The sequence below is a fragment of the Oncorhynchus kisutch genome, linkage group LG3 (assembly GCF_002021735.2).
Source record: "Oncorhynchus kisutch isolate 150728-3 linkage group LG3, Okis_V2, whole genome shotgun sequence".
Lineage (NCBI taxonomy): Eukaryota > Metazoa > Chordata > Actinopteri > Salmoniformes > Salmonidae > Oncorhynchus > Oncorhynchus kisutch.
Window position 1 is genome coordinate 10470769 of NC_034176.2, and position 27000 is coordinate 10497768.

A 27000-nucleotide genomic window follows, 5' to 3' on the forward strand; every position below is an offset into this window, starting at 1 on the left:
GGGGATCCTAATAAAATCCAAAGAAATACTGCCACTCACTTTTATCCTATGTTCTCACTTAGAGATTCCTTAAGTCAATCATTCAGTTATACCAGAAGGAGTACCAGCTCAGAACATAGCTGCTTAACTTTTGGGGGGCTCCCTAGTGGCACAGCCGTCTAAGGCACTTCATCTCAGTGCTAGAGTCGTCATTACAGACCCTGGTTTGATTCCAGGCTAAATCACAACCCGCCGTGATTGGGAGTCCCATAGGGCGGCGCACAATTGGCCCAGTGTGGTTAGGGTTTGGTCAGGGTCAGCCGTCATTGTAAATAAGAATTTGTTCTAGACTGACTTGACTAGTTAAATGAAGGTTAAATAATAATAAATAATAAATAAAAACAAGGAGTTGGCCTGATGGGTACTCTGTGATGTTGTTGGTCCTCCTTCCTTGCTCTAGGAACAATAGAGGAACATTAGAGAACAAAGGGGAAAGGCCTCAGAGGGGTCGGGTTAAATACGGAAGACACATTTCAGTTGAATGCATTCAGTTATACAACTGACTAGGTATTTCCCACCCCCCTCCCAGGTGATAAATGAGGCGCTATGTAGGCGGAGTCTCGGATCGGGGGAGGGGAAGGGATACCTAGGGCAGGGTTTCCTCAATGTTGACCTGCGACCCCATTTAGAAACCTTTCTGTTTATTACAACTAATGTACCCTCGGTTCTATGAACCAAGCGCTTTTTTTTCTAAGTTTCTCTCGTAACCCCATTTTCTCTAATATGGTCATACGTTGGACAGGAGGTTAGGAAGTGCAGCTCAGTTTCCACCTCATTTTGTGGGCAGTGTGCACATAGCCTGTCTTCTCTTGAAAGCCAGGTCTGCCTACGGCGGCCTTTCTCAATAGCAAGGCTATGCTCACTGAGTCTGTACATAGTCAAAGCTTTCCTTAAGTTTGGGTCAGTCACAGTGGTCAGATATTCTGCCACTCTGTACTCTCTGTTTAAGGCCAAATAGCATTCTAGTTTGCTCTGTTTTTTTGTTAATTCTTTCCAATGTGTCAAGTAATTATCTTTTTGTTTTCTCATGATTTGGTTGGGTCTAATTGTGTTGCTGTCCTGGTGCTCAGTGGGGTGTGTTTGTGTTTGTGAACAGAGCCCCAGGACCAGCTTGCTCAGGGGACTTTTCTCCAGGTTCATCTTTCTGTATGTGATGGCATTGTTATGGAAGGTTTGGGAATCGCTTCCTTTTATGTGGTTGTAGAATTTAAAAGCTCTTTTCTGGATTTTGATCATTAACGGGTATCGGTCTAATTCTGCTCTGCATGCATTATTTGGTGTTTTACATTGTACACATAGGATATTTTTGCAGAATTCTGCATGCAGAGTCTCAATTTGATGTTTGTCCCATTTTGTGAATTCTTGGTTGGTGAGCAGAACCCAGACCTCACAACCATAAAGGGAAATGGGTTCTATGTCTGATTCAAGTATTTTTTGCCAGATCCTAATTGGTAGGTTGAATTTTATGTTCCTTTTGATGGCATAGAATGCCCTTCTGGCCTTGTTTCTCAGATCGTTCACAGCTTTGTGGAAGTTAACTGTGGCGCTGATGTTTAAGCCAAGGTATGTATAGTTTTTTGTGTGCTCTAGTGCTACATTGTCTAGATGGAATTTGTATTTGTGGTCCTGGCGACTGAACCTTTTTTGGAACACCATTATTTTGGTCCTACTGAGATTTACTGTCAGGGCCCAGGTCTGGAACAATCTGTGCAGAAGTTATAGGTGCTGCTGTGGGCCCTCCTTGGTTGGTGACAGAAGCACCAGATCATCAGCAAACAGTAGACATTTGACTTCAGATTCTAGTAGGGTGAGGCCGGGTGCTGCAGACTTTTCTAGTGCCCTCGCCAATTCGTTGATATATATGTTGAAGAGGGTGGGGCTTAAGCTGCATCCCTGTCTCACCCCACGGCCCTGCGAGAAGAAATGTGTGTGTTTTTTGCCTATTTTAACCACACATTTGTTTGTGTACATGGATTTTATAATGTCATATGTTTTTCCCCCAACACCACTTTCCATCATTTTGTATAGCAGACCCTCATGCCAAATTGAGTCGAAAGCTTTTTTGAAATCAACAAAGCATGAGAAGATTTTGCCTTTATTTTGGTTTGTTTGTTTGTCAATTAGGGTGGGCAGGGTGAATATGTGGTCTGTCTTACGATAATTTGGTAAAAAGCCAATTTGACACTTGCTCAGTACATTGTTTTCACTGAGGAAATGTACGAGTCTGCTGTTAATGATAATGCAGAGGATCTTCCCAAGGTTGTTGTTGACCCATATACCACAGTAGTTATTGGGGTCAAATTTGTCTCCACTTTTGTGGATTGGGCTGATCAGTCCTTGGTTCCAAATATTGGGGAAGATGCCAGAGCTAAGGATGATGTTAAAGAGTTTTAGTATAGCCAATTGGAATTTGTTGTCTGTATATTTGATCATTTCATTGAGGATACCATCAACACCACAGGCCTTTTTGGGTTGGTGGGTTTTTATATTGTCCTGTAGTTCATTTAAGGTAATTGAAGAATGCAGTGGGTTCTGGTAGTCTTTAATAGTTGATTCTAAGATTTGTATTTTATCATGTATATGTTTTTGCTGTTTGTTCTTTGTTATAGAGCCAAAAAGATTGGAGAAGTGGTTTATCCAGACATCTCCATTTTGGATAGGTAATTCTCTGTGTTGTTGTTTGTTTAGTGTTTTCCAATTTTACCAGAAGTGGTTAGAGTCTATGGATTCTTCAATTACATTGAGCTGATTTCTGACGTGCTGTTCCTTCTTTTTCCGTAGTGTATTTCTGTATTGTTTTAGTGATTCACCATAGTGAAGGCGTAGACTCAGTTTTTCCGGGTCTCTATGTTTTTAGGGTGGACAGATATCTTAATTTCTTTCTTAGATTTTTGCATTCTTCATCAAACTATTTGTCATTGTTGTTAATTTTCTTCGGTTTTCTATTTGAGATTTTTAGATTTGATAGGGAAGCTGAGAGGTCAAATATACTGTTAAGATTTTCTACTGCCAAGTTTACAACGTTTTGCCCAGCGTGCGACAGAGCTGCAGGAGTTGTGACCCGTTTTTGTTGGTTATGTTGTCATAGTTGTGCCTAGGGGTTCATATGGGGGAGAGAATGCTGTCACCTCCAGGCAGGTGTTTGTCCCCCTGTGTGCTGAGGGTGTCAGGTTCTTGTCCGGTTCTGGCATTTAGGTTGCCACAGACTAGTACATGTCCCTGGGCCTTGAAATGATTGATTTCCCCCTTCCAGGATGGAGAAGCTGTCTTCGTTAAAGTATGAGGATTCTAGTGGGGGGATATAGGTAGCACACAGGAGGACATGATTCTTTGTTGAGATCATTTCCTTTTGAATTTCTAGCCAAATGTAAAATGTTCCTGTTTTGATTAATTGAATGGAGTGAGATAAGTCTGCTCTATTTAGGTCTGCTCTATATCAAATTAGCATACCCCCTGAGTCCCTTCCCTGTTTCACACCTGGTAGTTTGGTGGATGGGACTACCAGCTCTCTGTAACCTAGAGGACAACCAGTGTGTCCGTCTCCTCTATACCAGGTTTCTTGTAGGATGACATTGTCTGTATTTCCAATTTCTTTGATGAAGTCTGGGTACCTGTTCTTTAAGCCAAAGGCAGATGACCTCAGGCCTTGGATATTCCAGGATAAGATAGTGAAGGCTTTGAGTTCCATAAAGTGTCCAATGTTGTTGGTTGTGTGGTTTGGCCTCAGTCCAGTAAGTGTGAGCAGAGCCTGCTGAGAATCTGGTACATGCCGTTGGCTCGGGCTAGTGTAAGAGTGGGGGTTGGGCCCGCTCACCGTCTGTGATTGATGGTCCTCAACATTTCATCCAGTATAATTTTACACATTACACATAATGAGATAAAAACACTCATATGTACAGAGAAACCGTATTAAGCAGAGACATATGTTTTTAATGAGTGACAGTCTTATCTAAGCTAACATGTAGATTATTTAGCTATTTGATTATGAAGTTTAGGACAACTTTAGGTATAAAAATTATAATATTTAAAAATGATTTGATCAAATATTGAATTTGGTCTTTACTACTATAACCCATAGAAACGCATTGAATAATACATTTATAAATGGCAAAATAAATGTATCCTAAGGAATAAGATTTTGAAGTGTCTGTCTTAAATCTAGGAGATATATGAAAGCTCAGGAAATATATATTTTTAACACATATTTAACCCCAAATTTCTGTTGGCACTAAACTACCTCCATACTTCCATTCATTTGTATTGGTTACCTTTAGACGAACTGAGATGCGGAAGGCTGACATAGGCAGATGTGGTGGACTGAGACACAGCCCATGCAAAAAACAGATATCTCTAGCTTAAACTGACTGATTTTGATGGGGATTTTTGTATTATATTTCTTAGATTGACACACGGGTGTGTCAATAGACTCTTAAAGATGAAGGATGAAATCTTTTCTCTATAAACACGTCTGGGGCTCTTCCCTTGAGTGCCCTCTATGACTGGCTAAGCCAGTCTACATCAAATACATCTCTCTCTCTCTCACGCTCTCTCTCACTAGATGACATCAGAAAGCTAGAGTGACTTGTGACTATTTCCAGAGGAAGTACTTGACAACCTACTCTAAATGAAATGTCCTCGTTGAAAGGAAGATGAGATTCAGCTCACCAAAATGGCCTCACACACCGCCATTTCTGTAGGAGGGTTTTTAGTGATATATATATATATATTTTTTAAATGTCAGTATCACTAAAAGAAAGAGGTAGAGGGGGAAGGAGAAAGAAGAAGTAAAACATCAGTAAGTTGAAACGGTATCTTCCGTATAACCAAAAGGTCATTCCATCCTTGGACCATATATAGCAGACTTATGACACGATGAAGCAGTAATAATAAAATGGCAGCTGAGGATTCAAACTAAAAGTTTCAGACGAAAAATGTATTATTTTCATTATGATCAAATAAGGCTGTAGACATTACAATCTGCAGACATCCTTTGCACCTTTGACCAAACAAAAGCAGTTAGGGTTGGGGGTTGGGCAGTATGTTTGAGAGGCAGTATGTTTGGCCCCTTTGAGAGGCAGTACGTGTCCCACCCTGACCTTAGAGATCCTTATTATTCTCTATGTTTGGTTAGGTCAGGATGTGACTCGGGTGGGAAAGTCTATGTTTTCTATTTCTTTGTGTTTGGCCGTGTGTGTGTGTGTGTGTGTGTGTGTGTGTGTGTGTGTGTGTGTGTGTGTGTGTGTGTGTGTGGTTCCCAATCAGAGGCAGCTGTCTATCGTTGTCTCTGATTGGGGATCACATATAAGTTGAGTGTCTGTGCCTAACAGAAATGTTCGTTTATTTTTTTTTTTGTCTTTGTTATTTTCGTTTTGGTGTCATCAATAAAAAGACGATGTACGCCTACCACTCTGCGCCTTGGTCCACTCTTCATGCTACAAACGAGAGTCGTTACAGTATGTTTGGCCGCTCTCCCACAGCACCAGCATCAACATCCTGTGTGTCAGGTTACTGGCCAGAACACTCTGTGCAGAAGTGGTGGGAAATTAATAAATTAGGAGCAGGTCTGAAATTTCCCCACTGCAACACCTGACTCAGCTCTTTGTGTGAACTGTTCTGGAAAAGGGACGTGCTGATCTAAGATCAGTTTTGTAGAGGTGAGCAGCATTACAGATAACGACCAGGGCCCGTGTTCATAAAGCGTCTCATAATAGGAGTGCTGATCTAGGATCAGTTTTGTAGAGGTGAGCAGCATTACAAATAACGATCAGGGCCCGTGTTCATAAAGCGTCTCATAATAGGAGTGCTGATCTAGGATCAGTTTAGTCTTTTAGATCACAGTGAATAATATGACATGGACAGGGGGAACCTGATCCTAGATCAGCACTCCTACTCTGAGATGCTTAATAACTACATGCCCTGTTGGCTAATTCAATGTAGGATACAATGTAATTCTGGTTCAGAGCAGGATACAATGTAACTTGTATGGAAGACTTAATGTGACTTACTAAATAGTCATCATATCTGAATTGCAGATTGAGCTTCTTAAAAGCCTCTTGAATCAGGTAGGTTAACAACACTCGTGTTGATGACGCAAACTGAGCTACATGCAACCAAAAAACTAAAAAAACTAAACAAGGGAAAAAGAGAGAAAGATGACATGTCATTTTGTTGTCTGCATTTAAAGCAGGATAACATCTCTCTCTGGAATAGGAGCACAGCTGTGTTTAAATGCCAATGTGAACTGGAGCTGAGAGCATGTGTGTTGAATTTAACCTCCCTAGTTTATCACTGAAACCTTAGTGTCCTCTGCTGGTTGATTCTGTTACTACAACTGTATGGCTCACAGATTCTTTCCTGTAGCTCTTGTAGACAGGGATGAACTGGGACCAGAAATCAACCCTGGAATTTCTCATTTCCTCAAGGCCCCCATAATTAGCTAAATAATGATAATTTTACGCATTAAAAAAACTATACAGTAACTAATAATTGGTGTACCCACATTAAGACAGGCTAACTGTTTTAAATATGACTTAACAGAAGTGCCCTATAGCCAGTCCATCTGTGACTGTAGATGGCATTCATGACTGTTTGATAAATACTCTATTAAACAGAACTCTGATCAGTTCTGCTTGGGCTTCTGTGACATGATATTCTAATATTGGGGGATGATACTTGTTTCATTCCCAATTAAAAGGCACTGTTCATCAGAACACATTTATGGTTGGCTCTAAATGGAGTGTTTTGTGGATGATTTACTTTGCTCATAATTGTTTAAAATCACATGAAGCCCACTAGATGATGTCATCAGTGTCTCCCTATGATGCCATTGCAATCACGTATCTTCCTCTATCTTGTTGACTACAAAACAGAAACCTGCTGTTGTCACATATGTTGACATTGCGGTGGTGCTGAAAATTATTCATTTGATTTTGAAAAAGGGTGCATTTTCCCTGCAAATGTACATGCCAAGACTTCTCTATCCTCAAGGTACTTTCCTGGTTAAATAAAGATGAAAACCAATAGAGAACGATGCCTGCTGCACTATCTGTGTTTATACTGGACGTAGAAGTGCATTGGGAATTCTTGTCTATCTTGTGCATATAGACGCGTCTTTATCAACTAACCAAGAGAGAAAACCGCTACACTCAACGCCTACAAACTTTTCAGAATTTGCATTTTGCCCCACTAGTTTTCTGGGAAAGGTCATGAACAAGTATTTGTGTATATAATTGACAGAAAATAGATGTTATTTTTTAAATCAAAAGGTAGAAATGTGTTTTATGTCAAATCAGTAAACGCATCAAATGTAAATGTCTTTGGAGTTAGCTTTTAATACATTTTAAATCAAATATACACAAGTCCAACTGTATGCCATCTACTCTACCGGATATGATTACATTTAATTGCACAATACTCTACAATGGTGCAGAAATCAGTGGTGTTCATGGAATCATTGCAATCAATATCTCTTTCAAGTACAATAAGCATTCATTTCCAAAATAATGTTGACAGTTATTTTCTAATGTAAGACTGTATATCTTAGACGTAACGCCTACTGCCTGATGCGTTGGAACCTGAAAAACTACTTGGCAGAATCAACACAACATTTCAATGCTTAAAGGGGAAATATGGGATTTGAAGATGCATTTTTGGACTTTTAAATTAATGATATATAGCCATTGATATAGCTTAGTTCAACTGTCTTATCTTATCAGAACCCAAAATATAAGCATGTTTTACACCATTGTTTATAAACAAAGTAATTGTTAACAATCACTGTATAGCTTCAAAACATGGTTAAAACTATCAATTTGATATCGTTGATGGTCAGACTATTTCCCCAGCCCCATCCCTCAGCTGTTTATCAAAAAACTGTCAGGGGTGACCTCTTTGTTGTTGTTGAATCCCAGGTCACACCAGATTTCCCCTTTAAATGGAACATATTCCATGTACTGATATGTCACTGTGCATATCCTTTCTTCTTTTTCAGTATGTACTGCAGCAAATTACAACACCGTTAAGCTTAAGCCAACTTCCTTTGTTTAAACGTTTGAGTGGTAATTTGCAACTATCTTTAAAAAAAAAATGGCATCTTGTGGTTTTCCATTGCTTCCAATGTTGGCAGTGGTTTGCCTAAAGTTTGGTGGGTCTGACAACTGCCCGGGAAAGCTGAAGGAAAACATTAAGACAATGTTCCTGAAAGGATGCTAAAATATTAGTGTGGGGAACACAAGTCCTTTGGCTTTATGACCTCACACTGCTGGAGAGGAGCGGGGAGAGGTGTCAAGGGATCAAGGGTCAGGAGCTGCTGCAAGACAAGCCTCTAAAGCATCCTTCATGGCAGCAGGTCATATCAGACATATAGGGTCTGGTAGCCAGTTCGCCTGCCACTTTTACAGGTGATCACACACACACTGAGCATCCCGAAAAACTGAAAGAAAAGGACAAAGATATCCAGTGAAATTCAGTACAGAGTAAATTGGCTGGTACCTTTCAGGGTAGGTCCACGGGTTAACACTTTTAGTCTTTTTTTCATTTTTTTGGGCCTGGCCTCAGAGGTGGAAACACGAAAGCCTTCATCTTTAAGCCAAACACTGGCGCAAAGTCTAATAATGGAAATGAATATGATAAATCAAATGTTAAAAGTCAGAGGACAGTCAGGTACAGTACCTTGATGATGGCAAAGCCAAGGATGACCAGCATGGCATAGCTCATCACATCCTGAAGGAGCTGCTCCAGCTTAACCTCACAACCCTGGAGTGACACACACACACACACACGTTAGAGAGTAATGTCATTACATTTTAAATCATTGTATCAAATTTAGAAACTATAATTTAGGGATTAACTGAATTGGTCTATACCTGAGTATTGAGCAGGTCTGGCTGGTCCAATTTGCCCGTGCACTCGGTGTTGTTCTGTTTACAACAGGAGATGGGCACAGTGTTGTTACTGCTGCTGAACCAGGGCATGGTGGTCCAGTTCATGTAGGTCTGCACTCCACAGCACTGCAGCTGGATACAGATACAGAGAGAAGAAGAACACATTCACAGCTCCTAGCTGACAAAAGCCTAATTTCCAGTATCATCACATCTCTGTGTGTGCCAGAGCGTGTTAGCACCAGAAACGTTTGAAACAGAGAGACTCAACAAGTGAAAACTTCCTCTTACGCCTACGAAAAAGACCATCAATGGGAGAGTGGGAGATTTTTCCACAAGATGTGCCTGTATACACAGGAAGTAATCGCACAGTGAGTCTCTCGGTTTTCAAACCTAGCAAGGACCTGCTTGGTATCATACTGGTTATCAGGGGAATTCAAACTTGTCAATAAAGGAAGTGGCACTGACCTGAGACTGCAGATAATCCACAGCCCGGGATTCAGAGTTCTCCCCATCATACTTCTGGAACACATCGCTCATTGACCGCTCCAAATCACCTTTTATCTGTAAAGATATATACCTGCAAGTATTAAATAATATTATATGATTGTAGCATATAATACATGAAATGCATGTGGTGAAAATGTTTCCAAATGTGACGTTCACTCACCCTGCCTTGGTAAATGAGAGCAAACACTAGGGCAGCAACCTCTGCTGCAAACATGGCCAGGAGGATCATCAGGAACTGGAAAGAGATGGGCAGACCAGACGGCTATCAGCAAGGAGGCCGTGAACAAGTGGTGCAGCAGGACACAGAGATCCTCAGTGCCTACTGTGTGTCCCAAATGGCACCCTACCCTATGTAATGATTGCACTACTTTTGATCAGAGACCTATGAATCCTGGTCAAACGTAGTGCACTATATAGGGGAATAGGGTGCCATTTGGGACACAAAGTGTGTTTATGGAAGACCTGGATGGACGGATGGCTCCTTTCACCATCACCCACCAGGAACCAACACCACAATGTCTGAGGCAGGTGTCGGGTGAAATTTCCCCTAGACGCTAATGTTGGTTCAGTTTGGAAATTTCCCCACTAATTGTTAACGTTCAGATTTGTGGACGTGATTCTGATCCTAGATCTATACCTAGGGGAAACCACTTGTTGCGTCGGTGGCTCATACTCACAAAGCTCAGGCCCACTTTGGACTCTCTCAGGGTGGCGCAGCAGCCCACAGTCCCGATGATGAACATCACCACTCCCACAGTGATGATGATGGCTGCAGGGATGAGTGTGTACTTATCCTCCAGGAAGTTGTCAAAGTTGTTGTAGCTCTTGATCACGTAAGAGCCTACGTAGGCAAGAGCGCCACCCGCAGCCTAGAGAGAAGAACAAAACAACAACATGAGCACTTTATACGGCTAATCAAGGCTGTGTTACCTATTCTCCACCTCTAATCAAGGCTGTGTTGCCTATTCTCCACCCCTAATCAAGGCTGTGTTGCCTATTCACCACCCCTAATCAAGGCTGTGTTGCCTATTCTCCACCCCTAATCAAGGCTGTGTTGCCTATTCTCCACCCCTAATCAAGGCTGTGTTGCCTATTCTCCACCCCTAATCAAGGCTGTGTTGCCTATTCTCCACCCCTAATCAAGGCTGTGTTGCTTATTCTCCATCCTTCTCCTGAAGTGTCCACGTGCATACTCCCTGTCATGGATTTAAAAGCATATGATTGGTGTAAACATTGGCTGGAGTTTACACCATTGTTAAACCCATATGAGAATGTGTGAAAGTGAACACTACAGGAGAAGGGTAGAGAATATGGATGCATCTAGGGTTAGGAAAACTCATACAATTACAACATTGTCCTGTGAATTGCAGCTCCTACAATCAATTCCCCAGTTAAATAGAAGTAATCTAACTTCTGTAAGCAGTCTATGGACAAGACAGCAATGCTTTGGTTTTGTTTACCTGGCCACTGTTCCAAATGCAAACGTTTTAGTATTTATTGAACAAAACCAATGCAAGTGGTTGCCCACGATATTAGCATAAGAAAACACATTTGTAATTTTGGTGAACCATCCCTTTAAAGTTGGTCATGCTTTTATGTCATGATGATACAAACACATGTGTGCTAATCATATGCATGGATCAGATGGTGAGCTGCTCCTTGCCTAATAGTCCTTTAGAATCAAGGCTCCAGAGCACATGACCACGTTCTCTCACAATCAGGCCTCAGTCACAAGACCCACCACCACCCGAGTGGAATACACACACACACACCCACCACCCCATAATCCTTCCTGGAACTTGGATCTTGTGCCTCAGATATGAGAGTGCAAAAAATACATGTGTTGTGGTGATTACTAAAGTGGAAAAAGGAGAAGGAAATGGACTGTAGATTTACATTTTTCGATGGTTATTATGTTGTTGTCAATCGACCACATTATCTCCTGTATTGAACGAGTGAAAGACATGTTCACAGTTTTGCTGCCTTAAAGTGCATTGTGTATTTGTGAAAACCTCATTATGTAAGCACAAAATATCACGTTTAGGGTAGGCTGTTTCCCTCCAGACTCAGATCACAATGCGTTCTAAAGGAAAAGTGAACTCACAGAAAAAGTTGAACTAGTCTAACACTACAAGACTTGTTCAATGACAAGCTAACGGCCAACAGCAAACCAGGGCCGTTATCTCCCTCCTCATCTCCCTAAAGACTCAGCTTTAGGGCTACATATTTTACTTCCATTCAGGTGTAATAGTTGTTCAAATACTTTGAATTTCACCAGGTTCATATCTTTATATAGGATGTTTCAGGTTTTATTTTGCATCCCTGCGTTATGGGGAATAGGGGCATACTTACATTTTGCCCTGCATGCTTGTGCTCAAATCATTTTTATGCATTAAGAAAGGTAGCTAAGGCACGCTTTTTCTGTCGTCTGCAGAAAGGTTATGACACACTCTGTTCTTGAAAAATGGTGTACATTTAGTGCCAACTCATAAATGGGAGGCTATTGTCAAGATTAAATTGTAATTGTGCTTTTTAAGACTAACATTTGGAATTCAACATGTGGTTGTTTACTAGCGAATGCAATGTATGTGTGAACAATGGCGAGTTCCTCACTGATCCTTGTCCTTTGTATCGGGTGTCTACATTTTTGAGAGAGAGAGAGAGACAGAGAGAGAGAGAGAGCGAGAGAGGCGAGTACTGGCAGAACATGCAGTATTTGTGCTCTATGTATTTTCCTTTGGTTATCAATGTCAAAATAATTCATCTGTTTACATATAAGAAGAGGCTATAATATTCCCTATTGTATGACAACAACAACAAAAAATGATATGGGGACGCACTAAGAGAGAGAGGCGACTAATGGCAGAATATAGTTGTTCTCTACGAATACTGTTGTCTTTTATTTTGGATGCAGACGAACTCTGATACATTATAACAAACAGCCTGATCTCAGTAGTCTACGTCTTCAGTCTCAACCAATCATACAGCTACTGCACCAACAACAGAGACAGAGAGAGAGAGACAGAGACAGAGACAGAGACAGAGATAGAGACAGAGAGAGAGAGACAGAGACAGAGAGAGAGACACAGACAGAGACAGAGACACAGACACAGACAGAGACAGAGAGAGAGAGAGATTTGAGCGAGAGATAGTTTGAGGGGAACTACAAAGTATGTGTGGCTTTTGACCACTGATACACAAGCAGACCCTGATACACAAGCAGACCCTGATACACAAGCAGACCCGTGTGAATTTCCCCTGGTGAATACACGCAGGATTCTTACTCCTTATTGAATTAGTTCAAAGTTCACCACCTAGGAAGCTATGCACTGCTGCAGCCTAACATCTACCAGAAGACAGCCAGACAGAGAGAAAAAGGCTGCTGTCATGATGGAGAAGCATACAGTATGAGTTGCTCAACATGGTCTGGGGAACTTGTTAAGGCTACTATATGAAGTCAGAATTGAATGGTCTCAAAGGAAGTCCCCTGAGAACCCCCCCCCTGGTTTTTAGTGACATTATCTTTCTGACTCATCATGTAGTGGGGAAAACCTGGCATGTAAAAGTGTTCACTCCAAAAAAGAATGAGTGCATAATGGTTTAAGCAGGGGATAGACTGGGACCAGGTCATTTCTAAAGTACAGACCCATTTTATTTCCTTAGGCCCCCACATTGGCCCATTTTTTCCCCTCAAATCTCCACACCACTAAATAATGGTCATTCTTCATTCTGCATTAAAAAAAAGATTTAGACAGGCACTTTGGCTAAAGACACCCATACTGGCATTTTCCAGAATCGCCCTGTGCAAGTCTGTCCCTGGATTAAACTACAAATATGGTGTGGGTGGTGGTTGGTTGAGAACGTGTTGTTCTTAAACAGTAAACGGTTTCCAATGCAAGACGTCATGAATACATCCCCAGTTAGAACAGTGGAAAGAAGTAGAACGATAAACACAGACCAAGCACTTACCCAAAATATTACATTCAGAAGCAAAAGGACTGTTTTGGATGTAATAATCCCGCAATCCATGTTGATATGGTGGTAGGGAGCCTTTCAGTTGATGATCAAATAGGATCGTGTCGCTCCCTGTTCTGATTATAATGGAGTTCATGACGGCTTTGCTTTGAGCTGCATGACTGGCTTGCTTACACATCACATGCTTGTGAAGCGCATGGCCTGGCGGTTGGGGGGGGGGGGGGGGGGGGTCTAAATGCCTACCCTTTGCGATGGTATTGCTCCATAGGGTCTAGAGAGGAACAATCGCCCGTTTATCCAGTCGAGCCGTCCCCAGTCTGAGCTGTCAGACCTGCGTCACAACAGAGTGAGGAAGCACACTCACGTGTTGAGATCTGTGCTGTGTTTGAAACATTTCACTTTTTTCCATTAGTCATAAACCCTATGTGCCTGGATAAATTAGATTCTGTTATATTATTATAATGATTAAAAAAAGAATCATTGGCCTAGTTAACCTTCCCTATTTTGTGCAACCTAAACAGGCCATCAATCTGCGCGTCAATCATGCATTTCCAATCATTTTCTTTAGTGGTCCTTTGGCGCCTCCACACAACATTACGCATGTATATGACTGGGTGTACACTCTTATATAAAACAAGTTCTGGATAGACCCAAAAAAGGGTTATATCGCTTGCTTCATAAAACGCCGATATGCATGCATCCTTCCATGAACCCTATCGGTTTATAGCTCAAGATTTCGATCAGAGTCAATTTAGGTAGGAGTCAGTGACACTCAAGATCATAAATAGGCCGAATTTATCAGGCCTACTGGATCAAATGATATTCTGTGTATCCTAAGAATCAAGAGCAAGACCATGATTGATTCATTCTAATTCTGTCCGGTTGTAATTCGATGCCTTACAGGCCAGGGCAAAGGACCAAATATATATATATCTATATTTAAATAAACATTAAGCTACATTATTAAATTACATGAAACTTTCCCACCAATAATAATACGAGTAAGCTATATTGTGAAACGAAAATAAAGCAACATAAACAACTATTGAACTGAAAATAATACAGGCCTATACTTGGGGTTTTGATGGTTGTATTTCCAGTGTTTAGTTGAGTTTAAAACAGCGCAAAAAAAAGACCCGCGATTTCAAAGGAAAAGCCTGCATGTGACAAGCTGAATGTGAAACTGTAATGTTTTTCTCTATCACCACCCATGCAATACTGTTAACTCATTATTTGGCGTGGTTCCATTGAGCGCAAATAAGCCTTCCAGAATTAGTCCCACTACCTGCTATAGTAGGCCCAAAAAAGTACAAAAATAACATATCAGTAAAATTGTACTTTAATGCATAAACAATAACAAAAACATTTTCACTCATCAAAAACTCACATATCATGTTTATTATTTTCGAAAAATATATATTTAGATGAAGCTTCTCGTCTCAGGTTAGTCATTCGGTATGGTCATCTAAAAATGTTATTAATTCTTCAGTGCAGTATCAATCGAGTATTTTTTTTGTTGAAAATGTACTGGGAATATGTCTGTATAAGAGTATGGAATTACTGAAGCACATACGCAAACGTTTGTATTACATAACTTAGTCAAAATGTCGAAAAGGTCAACCTTGAAATGGTGTTCAATTACTGCCCATGAACAATTTAAGAATTTACCTGGCAAGGCTTTTGAATAATGGTGGTACTAGGGTAAAAATAGAAAGTACAGTTTGTGCTGATTCTTATGATATGATGATTATACAGATCTAGTGGATTTTACGAATAAAACATACACATTTCGTATGAGGAAGAAAACACAAGTCAGGTGTTGACAGGAGAAAAGGCGCCTAGGGACAATGATTGAATCTACACGGTTCTCATCACATCTTCATAAATGGGCATGTCACCCATCACTCCACTCATTCCAAGACATTCATCTCTCAAGCATCTTCAGCCAATTACATCTCCATAACAGGGAACATGTCTGGGGTGATTGCAATTCCCCAGGCGACACCAGCCACGACTCCTAAAAAGAGATCCAAGCCCAAGAAGACTGGACCCACCGTATCTGACCGCATCCTGAAGGTTGTGTCAGCATCCAGTGACCGAAGTGGTGTGTCTCTTGCGGCTCTCAAAAAGTATTTGGCAGCCAGCGGCTATGATGTTGTGAAGAACAACGCCCGACTCAAACTGTCTGTCCGGCGTTTGGTGGCCAAAGGATATCTTCTGCAGCCTAAGGGCACTGGGGCATCCGGCTCTTTCAAAATTAACAAAAACAAAGCTGTGGCTAAAAAGAAAAAACCTATCAAGAATAAAGTCAAGAAGGTGGGGGCCAAGAAGGTCAGGAGAGCGTCACCCAAGAAGGCAGCGGGCGCCAAGAAGTCCCCAAAGAAAACCAAGAGGAAGAGTCCCAAGAAGGCCAAAAGACCTGCAGCAGCAAAAAAGGCCAAGAGCCCCAGGAAGACCAAGCGCAGACTCGCCAAATCCACCCGGGCTAAAGCTACTCCTAAGAAATAGGCCTACGGTAGACCTACTCGATCAGCTACTCGTGGAAGACCGTGGAATGTATTCTCCCTGCACAGCTTAAGAGGCCTCAAGCGCATTTGTACATCCGAAGAATCCATCTCATGAACTTTAATAAGTTTGCTTAGCAGTTTTTTTTGTCCCGACAGTGGATTTTTTTTAAATTTAATTTACAGTGCTGACACTGTTACCTATCTTGCGCTTTTAATGAATGTGGAGATAGGGGAGGCTCATGGATATTATTGTTTAAAAAAACAATACATCTTTTTTGAAAAAACTATTAAATGATTTAATTTAAATTGTTGAATGTTTTATTGTGGAATCATTGAATTTAACCTATATTCGCCTACTTTGAATAGTAAATGAATGATTACATTTTGGGAGCCTGGATTCCATTGCATTACTCAATTGCGAAATTGAATAGTACCATCTAAACCAAAATAGGCTACAACAGTTGTTCAACTATGTCAGTCAGATAATTAATACGAAAATATGTAAACTGTGTTTAAAAGTTTTTAATTGCACGGAAAAGTCGTCCTACCTGATAAAACAGTTCAACTACTATTAGGCCTAGTTCATATTTACGCACGAGCTGCAACGTGTGAAGGGAGTGAAGAGTTAGGCGGGTGTTACCATTCAATCATAGTTGTATTATTGTAACTAAAATACCACATTATCAATCATAAGTACCAATAATTAACTAGGCATCGTAGACCTATATGATATTATCATTAATTAGGCTGTAGGTATTTGCAGTAGGCCTATTAAAAAACTAGGCTACTGAAAACACTGAAATTACTTTAGGTTTTGTAACAACATACAAAGAAAGCAATGTTTTTTACCGTTTTGGAATACTTAAATAGTCAAAATGAACCCCAAATATTTTGGCGCCTTTCATATATTGGCATAACGTTAAATCATATTTTGCGCGCGATGCAGGCATGGCCTATTCAAACGTTAGACACATTTGCAACGGTTGTGACTGAAATGGCTTGTGTGCTGCATTGAAACCAGTTCAATGTATTCAAATTAGTTGCGGGTAATTTTTATTTACGTTCCCTTGGAGCGCTTGGAGAAGATGCAATGTGTAGCTTTACGCACACCATTACGCACTTCCAAGATGCGTGTTAAGCATAGGCTATGCTAATGTTACGCGCAACAAGACTAAAGACCACCTTTTGGGCAGAGAATATTGTGTAAACAAATGTACACGTGGAGCATGCCAGCAGCCAATCATTTAGCAGCACTGATATTGAGTAGATGATTGCAGAGTTTAACCTAATCATGTCTGACAACATTGAGTGGAATAGGGTGTGACGCGAAACATCCGTTGGTGCTGTTATCTAATAGCAAAAACAGGTTCTCTGGGTTAATGTGTGTGAACACGTGTTATCAATATAGCCTACCTCTTCACAATGTTTTACCTTTTATTGATGGCCAGCGGAGTTGACATAAGATCATTGAGAGGAACGAAATCATTATCCTCTCATATTCTGTCAAATATGTTAACATCATGGCCCTGACAAAGCCGTTGATCATTGTCCTTACCTCATCGTTTCTCTCACCTCACCACCGAGTAAATAAATGCAAAGTATTGGCATATAATTCCGCAAATTGACTGAAAGCGCTACACTTATTCGTTACAAATATTTAATTGTGATTTGAGAATCGGCTAATTTAGTTATCTGGGTTTTATATTTTGATAGTTTAAATAAACGAATGGTTATGAAGACACAGGAGTTGCCAAATGGCTTTGGGGGACAACCGTCGATTGGTGACGGGCGACTCAGCGTGCAATCTGCTGAAGTTATGAAAGCGCTTCGGCGGGATTTTCATTTGGGTGGAACCTTTATGCAACCAGATAACAATATCAATGAACAAACCCTGGGCGTGACATTAACGTTTTCTGGCAAGTTGTAGGCTACAGAAATGCATTTGGCACACCCAAATGGCGCATTTTTCGTAGCGTTGAGTCAGCCTAGAACCCTCTCCACCAAAAAGCAAAAGCAATAAGATCCTCCCACTGGCTGTAACGGGGAGAAAGATAAAGACCTAGAGACAGGAGATTCTTAACTCTACAGAGAATGTTCTTAGGGGATCAGGAGCTTCAAATCAGTGACACCATCCCGAAGAGGGAATGCAATGTTGTGCATCCATGTGACAACAACAACAAGCAAACGAAATTAGCTTACATGATCTGCTCAAGGTTGACACTGGTATTGGTCATTACTGGTAAAAAAAATAAAAAAATAAAAACTACATTACCAAAAGTATGTTGTCACATGCTCATCTAACATCTCATTCAAAAATCATGGGCATTATTCATATGGAGTTGGTCCCCCCTTTGCTGCTATAACATCCTCCACTCTTCTGGCACGAAATGTTGGAACATTGCTGCTGGGACTTGCTTCCATTCAGCCACAAGAGCATTAGTGAGGTTGAGCACTGATTGATGTTGGGCGTTTAAGCCTGGGTAGTAGAACAGAATTCCAATTCATCCCAAAGGTGTTTGATGAGATTGAGGTCAGGGCTCTATGCAGGCCAGTCAAGTTCTTCCACACCGATCTCGACAAACCATTTCTATATAGGCCTTCTTTTGTGTACGGGATATTGTCATGTAGAAACAGGAAAGGGCCTTCCTCAAACTGTGCCACAAAGTTGGAAGTGCAGAATTGTCTAGAATGTCATTGTATACTGTAGCATTAAGATTTCCCTGCACTGGAACCAAGGAGCCTGAATCATGAAAAACATCTCCAGACCATTATTCCTCCTCCACCAAACTTTACTGTTGGTACTATGCACTGGGGCAGGTAGCGTTCTCCTGGCATCCGCCAAACCCATATGTGAATATGAATGAACATGTTCACAAACACACCATATCCTAAAAACAGGACAGGTCAAAGTAAAATGGACAGTAGCCTATGGAATAAAATTAGACTACTCATGACTGTTGTCTGGGAGTTTCCCTCAGTGGGCTAAATTGTCATGATAATTAGCGATTTCAAATGTGTAGGCCTATTGGTCAATTTCTGATCTGATCATGAGGAAAAATATGAACTGCACTTTCCAAGATAAGGCAATGTCTGATTAACTTCGGTAGCTGACATAGGCAGCACGTGAGTTTCACTTTGAGGGACGCTAATCATTTCCCCGACCATTTCTACCGATTTGCGTGCCAGTTATGATTGTCATATTTGAAGAACAGTTTCATTTCAATAATAACATTTCTCAAAATCATTGTCGAATGGTTTTCAAAAATGACTTAGAAGCTCAGCTTATTATTAGTGGTGGTCAGAAATCAGACAACGTTTCCACGTCGACAAAGAGAACGGTTAATGACTAATTAATACATGTATTAACATAAATTAATGTAACCAAATAATGGCACATGTACTACTAGTTACGTATGTAATGGAGAATTGATAAAAAAAATCAAAGAGCAAACAATTCACACCATGCAACAATTCATTAGCAATAATTGTCAGGAGTCAGCTGAAGGTATTCTGGAGAGCGGAGTGCTTTCCGGAAAGCTGAGTGGATTCTGCAGAGTGATGTTCCTATTTCTTCGCCAACCATCACTCCCCTTCTTCTTGTTTCAACTTTCCAAATTATACTCGAGACACTTTATCTTTACACATATTTTAGATCATTTTCACTGAAAAGCAACTCAACAATCAGCTAGGCCTATTGCCACGTGTGCTGCTCAAATTGCGGACTTCCCCAATAGGCATAGGCCGACTCGCTTGTGATTTGAAACAATCCACAGCAATATTTTAAAGAAGCTAATGATCCTCTGTGGCTAAGTCATGCTCTCTGCTCAAGTATTTTTAATTATTTTATTTACACTTAACAAAAATGTAAACGAGACATGTTTCATGAGCTGAAATAAAACATACCAGGAATGTTGCAGATGCACAAAAAGCTTATTTCTCTCAAATTTGATGCACAAATTGGTTTACATCCCTACTAGTGAACATTTCTCCTTTGCCAAGATAATCCATCCGCCTGGCAGGTGTGGCATATCAAGAAGATGATTAAACAGCTGGATCATTACACAGGTGTACCTGGTGCTGGGGACAATAAAAGGCCACTCTAAATGTGCTGTTTTGTCACACAACACAATGCCACTGATGTCTCATGTTTTGAGGGAGTGTGCAATTCACATGCTGACTGCAGGAATGTTCACCAGAGCTGTTGCCAGAAAATTGAATGTTAATTTCTCAACCATAAGCCACCTCAAATGTTGTTTTAGAGAATTTGGCAGTATGACCAACCTACAACCGCTCATGTGGCCGAGTGGTTTGCTGATGTCAACATTGTGAACAGAATGCCCTATGGTGGTGGTGGGGTTATGGTATGGGCAGGCAGGCATAAGCTACGGACAACAAACACAATTGCATTTTATCATGGCAATTTGAAGGCACAGAGATACCGTGACGAGATCCTGAGGCCCATTGTCGTGCCATTTCAACATGCCGGCATCACCTGCTGTTTCAACACGATAATGCACGGCCTCATGTCGCAATGGTCTGTACACAATTCCTGGAAGCTGAAAATGTCCCAGTTCTTCCATGGCCTTTGTGGGGTTAGGAGAGAGGCAATATTTTTGTCTCGCATTGCGCGGCAAAATACACAACTGTCCAACAATTCATTAACGGATCATTATTCAAAGATGCACCTTCCTGAACAGCCACCAGATGTCATGGCATGAACCATAAAATTTTACATCCGACTGGAATTCACTGTCTCTCAGATATTCATTCAAGATAAGCATGAATACAGTTTAGAACCTCCATTCAGAATGTAAAACAAGTCCATTGCAAACTCGATACATATCAGGAAAATGGACAGCAAGCCTCTGCAGGGTTTTGCTGCCATCTATTGGACAGTATTTGGGTCATATCCTGATTCAGCCATTTAGGGTGGTTTCGTTGTCCTGATTAGGTATGTACTGTACGAGCCAACACATCGGTTTCCAAATGTAGACATCTTATTTGGTCAATCCTGGTGATCAGATTAATATCCATTTCAGTATTAAAGAGTTAGCTGGTTTAGCATCCAAAATCAAACTGTGATCAGACTAGACTATAATTCAATAACCCATGCATATAGCAATAACACATACTGTAACTGCTAAAAACCCTTACATTTAACAAGGCAAGTCAGTTGAGAACAAACTCTTATTTACAATGACAGTCTACCCCAGCCAAACCCAGACAACGTTATGCCAATTGTCTGCCTCCCTATGGGACTCCCAATCCCGTCTGGATATGATGCAGCCTGGGTTCGAACTCAGATGCAGTGTCTTAGACCACTGTGCCACTCAGGAGGCCCAGATAAAACCATATAAAGAGACATGAATAAACAACACCAAGGCCTGATCTCCTGTTATTGAGTATGGCTCATATCACAATATGACATAATGTAAGCCTACAATTTGAAGAGAAAATCAAACAGCTAAGGAGCAATCTGCAGTCAATAACAGTAACAAAGCAGACACCCCGTCAGTGTTTCGTAAACAGCTGGAAAAAACGTAACCACTTCCATATTCATAGACAGGGATATAAATGCAAGGACCAACCATACATGACATCAATATGATAGTTTTACAACCAATGGAGTAAAACTATATTATATTATGTTTTCTGACAACAGTTTAACTAAGTTATATTGTTCAAGAATCAGTGGGTATAATGAATTAAAAAGTCCAAAATCCCCTTTAACTTTTTTATGTTTGATTTTCAGCATACATCCAGTATATTTTTTGGGATTGGGCAATGATTGATAAGACTGCATGTTGTTATCTCACCTTGTCACATATATTTTATAGTAGGCTTAATTATACATTTTTAATGGACCACTGTGAAATCCCCTACGAATCATACTGTCAAAAATCCCGCCGAAGATGGTGCCTCTTCCTGTTCGGGCGGCGCTCGGCGGTCGTCGTCGACGGCCTACTAGCTGCCACCCATCCCCTTTTCTGTTTCAGTTAGTTTTTTTTCTGATTAGTTTCACCTGTTTCTTGTTTGGGTTTTGTTTTGGGCTATTTAAACCCGGTAGGCCCGCCTGCTATTGTGCGGGCTTGTTTTTTCCGGTTCATGGTGTGTGGATTATTGTGGATTCCGTTTTCCCGGACAGTTTCGTCCTGTTTGTTGGACTTGGTATTTATGCGCCCTTGTGTTTGGCGTGACCGTTACTCTGTTCCTGGAATAAAGATCCACGTTTTGAACTACCCTGCTCTCTGCGCCTGACTCCTCCACCCACTACTCCTAGAAGCCTTTACACATACCCGGATTACTGTTCCAAACATGCATGAAACTCATTTAACAAGATTGGTTCCTCTTTCACATCCTAGTTTCATATCTGCAAATCAAGTCTGATATGTTCTCTGCAGTGAACTTTAAAATACTTTTCAACAAAACATTGTTCCACTTTGACACAATGGTCTAGTTCATTATATTTGTATTTGTATTTATTAGGGAACCCCATTAGTTCCTGCCAAGGCAGCAGCTACTCTTCCTGGGGCCGACAAAACCAAGGCAATTGTACAATTTTAAAATCATTACCATAAATTCATTACAGAATTCACAACACACTAAGTGTGTGCCATCAGACCCATACTCCATTACCACATATCTACAACCCAAAAGCCACATGTGTGAATAGTGTGTATGTTATTACGCTTCACAGTCCCGTGTTCCATAAGGTGTATTTGTTTTTTACATCTGAATCTTCTGCTTGCATCACTTACCTAATGTGGAATAGAGCTCCATGTTGTCATGGCTCAATGTAGTACTGTGTGCCTCCCATAGTCTGTTCTGGATTGTGAAGAGACCTCTGGTGGCATGTCTTGTGGGGTATGCATGAGTGTCTGAGCTTTGTGCTAGTCGTTTAAAAAGACAGATCTGTGCTAATGTCAAAATGTTAAATAATGTGAAAAGCCGCACTGAAGTCTAACAAAACAGCCCCCACAATCTTTTTATCATCAATTTCTCTCAGCCAATCATCAGTAATTTGGAGGTCCTTTGCAGACAGACTTATTTTCCATTCCTTTTGCCTCATCCCTCTCAACCATACCATTTTTCAATTCCTCGTCAATCCAAGAGGATTTAAACGTTTTTACAGATAGTGTCCAAGATGGAGTAGCAGTCGGACTTGTGTTTTGTCTTGTCGCATCCTGTCCAGTGTATATATAGTTTTCTTCGTATATATTTCATATATATTTTAATCTCACTTTCCATCTACAGACTGAATATTCTCTACGGCAACCAGCCTCACCCAATGTGGTACGGATCTGCTATTTCTATACTTTAGAACCAGAACCCCCATCAGAACCTAGCCAGATAACTAGCTACTAGCTTGTAGTCAGTTAGCCACTGCTAGCGGTCCTCACCGTTAACTCGGACATCAGCCAGCCTCTGCCCGGCCAATCCTGCCAGACTGCACTTGCCTAGAGCGTTCTCAGCTATACTTTTCGTGGCTGTTATTTACCACCACAAACAGATACGGGCACTAAGACCGCACTCAGTCAGCTGTATAAGGAAATAAGCATACAGGAAACCAGTAGGCCAGCTTCTTCAGGCAGAAGTTTGCATCCTGTAGCTCCAACTCCAAAAAGTTCTGGGACACTGTGAAGTCCATGGAGAACAAGAGCACCTCCTCCCAGCTGCCCACTGCACTGAGGCTAGGTAACACGGTCACCACTGATAAATCCATGATTATCGAAAACTTCAATAAGCATTTCTCAACGGCTGGCCATGCCTTCCGCCTGGCTACTTCAACCTCGGCCAACAGCTCCGCCCCCCCCGCAGCTCCTCGCCCAAGCCTCTCCAGGTTATCCTTTACCAAAATCCAGATAGCAGATGTTCTGAAAGAGCTGCAAAACCTGGACCCGTACAAATCAGCTGGGCTTGACAATCTGGACCCTCTATTTCTGAAACTATCTGCCACCATTGTCGCAACCCCTATTACCAGCCTGTTCAACCTCTCTTTCATCTCGTCTGAGATCCCCAAGGATTGGAAAGCTGCCGCAGTCATCCCCCTCTTCAAAGGGGGAGACACCCTGGACCCAAACTGTTACAGACCTATATCCATCCTGCCCTGCCTATCTAAGGTCTTCGAAAGCCAAGTCAACAAACAGGTCACTGACCATCTCGAATCCCACCGTACCTTCTCCGCTGTGCAATCTGGTTTCCGAGCCGGTCATGGGTGCACCTCAGCCACACTCAAGGTACTAAATTACATCATAACCGCCATCGATAAAAGACAGTACTGTGCAGCCGTCTTCATCGACCTTGCCAAGGCTTTCAACTCTGTCAATCACCATATTCTTATCGGCAGACTCAGTAGCCTCGGTTTTTCGGATGACTGCCTTGCCTGGTTCACCAATTACTTTTCAGACAGAGTTCAGTGTGTCAAATCGGAGGGCATGCTGTCCGGTCCTCTGGCAGTCTCTATGGGGGTGCCACAGGGTTCAATTCTCGGGCCGACTCTTTTCTCTGTGTATATCAATGATGTTGCTCTTGCTGCGGGCGATTCCCTGATCCACCTCTACGCAGACGACACCATTCTATATACTTTCGGCCCGTCTTTGGACACTGTGCTATCTAACCTCCAAACAAGCTTCAACGCCATACAACACTCCTTCCGTGGCCTCCAACTGCTCTTAAACGCTAGTAAAACCAAATGCATGCTTTTCAACCGGTCGCTGCCTGCACCTGCATGCCCGACTAGCATCACCACCCTGGATGGTTCCGACCTAGAATATGTGGACGTCTATAAGTACCTAGGTGTCTGGCTAGACTGCAAACTCTCCTTCCAGACTCATATCAAACATCTCCAATCGAAAATCAAATCAAGAGTCGGCTTTCTATTCCGCAACAAAGCCTCCTTCACTCAAGCCGCCAAGCTTACCCTAGTAAAACTGACTATCCTACCGATCCTCGACTTCGGCGATGTCATCTACAAAATGGCTTCCAACACTCTACTCAGCAAACTGGATGCAGTCTATCACAGTGCCATCCGTTTTGTCACTAAAGCACCTTATACCACTCACCACTGCGACTTGTATGCTCTAGTCGGCTGGCCCTCGCTACATATTCGTCGCCAGACCCACTGGCTCCAGGTCATCTACAAGTCTATGCTAGGTAAAGCTCCGCCTTATCTCAGCTCACTGGTCACGATGGCAACACCCATCCGTAGCACGCGCTCCAGCAGGTGTATCTCACTGATCATCCCTAAAGCCAACACCTCATTTGGCCGCCTTTCGTTCCAGTACTCTGCTGCCTGTGACTGGAACGAATTGCAAAAATCGCTGAAGTTGGAGACTTTTATCTCCCTCACCAACTTCAAACATCAGCTATCTGAGCAGCTAACCGATCGCTGCAGCTGTACATAGTCTATTGGTAAATAGCCCACCCTTTTCACCTACCTCATCCCCATACTGTTTTTATTTATTTACTTTTCTGCTCTTCTGCACACCAATATCTCTACCTGTACATGACCATCTGATCTTTTATCACTCCAGTGTTAATCTGCAAAATTGTAATTATTTGCCTACCTCCTCATGCCTTTTGCACACATTGTATATAGACCCCCCCTTTGTTTTCTACTGTGTTATTGACTTGTTAATTGTTTACTCCATGTGTAACTCTTTGTTGTATGCTCACACTGCTATGCTTTATCTTGGCCAGGTCGCAGTTGCAAATGAGAACTTGTTCTCAACTAGCCTACCTGGTTAAATAAAGGTGAAATAAAATAAAAAACCGCTCACCCAGAGGCGGCGCTCCTAGTGGCCGGAGACTTTATTGCAAGGAAACTTAAATCAGTTCTACCTAATGTCTATCAACATGTTAAATGTGCAACAAGAGGGAAAGAAAATCTAGATCACCTGTACTCCACACACAGAGATGCGTACAAAGCTCTCCCTCGCCCTCCATTTGGTAAATCCGACCACAAGTCTATCCTCCTGATTCCTGCTTACATGCAAAAATGAAAGCAGGAAGCACCAGTAACTCGGCCTATAAAAAAGTGGTCAGATGAAGCGGATGCTAAACTACAGGACTGTTTTGCTATCACAGACTGGAACATGTTCCAGGATTCTTCCGATGACATTGAGGAATACACCACAATAGTCACAGGCTTTGTCAATAAGTACATTGAGGACGTCGTCCCCACAGTGACTGTACGTTCATACCCCAACCAGAAGCCATGGATTACAGGCAAAATTCGCACTGAGCTAAAGGGTAGAGCTGTCGCTTTCAAGGTCTAACCCGGAAGCTTACAAGAAATCCCGCTATGCCCTGCGACGAACCATCAAACAGGCAAAGCATCAATACAGGACTAAGATTGAATCATACTACACCGGCTCCGACGCTCGTCGGATGTGGCAGGGCTTGCAAACTATTACAGACTACAAAGGGAAGCCAGGATCTCAAAGATCACTGACTCATTGCCTGCGTGTGTAATGGGTCCGCGGTCAAACGACCACACCTCATCACTGTCAAACACTCCCTAAAACACTTCAGCAAGCAGGCCTTTCTAATCGACCTGGCCTGGGTATCCTGGAAGGATATTGACCTCATCCCGTCAGTAGAGGATGCCTGGTTGCTCTTTAAATGTGCTTTCCTCAACATCTTAAATAAGCATGCCCCATTCAAAAAATGTAGAACTAAGAACAGACATAACCCTTGGTTCACCCCAGACTTGACTGCCCTTGACCAGCACAAAAACATCTTGTGGCGTTCTGCATTAGCATCGAATATCCCCTGCGATAAGCAGCTTTTCAGGGAAGTCAGGAACACATACACTCAGTCAGTTAGGAAAGAAAAGGCTAGATTTTTCAAACAGAAATGTTCATCCTGTAGCACTAATTCCAAAATGTTTTGGGACAGTGTAAAGTCCATGGAGAATAAAAGCACCTCCCCCCAGCTGCCCACTGCACTGAGGCTAGGAAACCCTGTCACCACCGATAAATCTACGATAATCGATAATTTATAAAAGCATTTTTCTACGGCTGGCCATGCGTTCCACCTGGCTACCCTTACCCCGGCCAACAGCTCAGCACCCCCTGCATCAGCTTGCC

The 27000-nt window shown here is 41.8% G+C and overlaps 2 protein-coding genes across 2 annotated transcripts; one reads left to right on the plus strand and one right to left on the minus strand.

The window, feature by feature from the left end:
• Positions 1-7350: 7350 nt before the first annotated feature.
• tspan36 (tetraspanin 36) lies at positions 7351-13597 on the minus strand. Its single transcript, XM_020467396.2, has 7 exons — positions 13398-13597; positions 10106-10297; positions 9589-9663; positions 9387-9482; positions 8904-9053; positions 8710-8793; positions 7351-8470 (listed from the first exon to the last, which is right to left on the minus strand). The coding sequence occupies exons 1-7, from the start codon at positions 13455-13457 to the stop codon at positions 8393-8395; spliced, it is 735 nt and encodes a 244-aa protein (XP_020322985.1). The 5' UTR covers positions 13458-13597; the 3' UTR covers positions 7351-8392.
• A 1133-nt stretch (positions 13598-14730) lies between these two features.
• On the plus strand, positions 14731-16221 carry LOC109875178 (histone H1). Its single transcript, XM_020467407.2, has one exon. The coding sequence runs from the start codon at positions 15375-15377 to the stop codon at positions 15909-15911; it is 537 nt and encodes a 178-aa protein (XP_020322996.1). The 5' UTR covers positions 14731-15374; the 3' UTR covers positions 15912-16221.
• The last annotated feature ends 10779 nt before the right edge of the window (positions 16222-27000 follow it).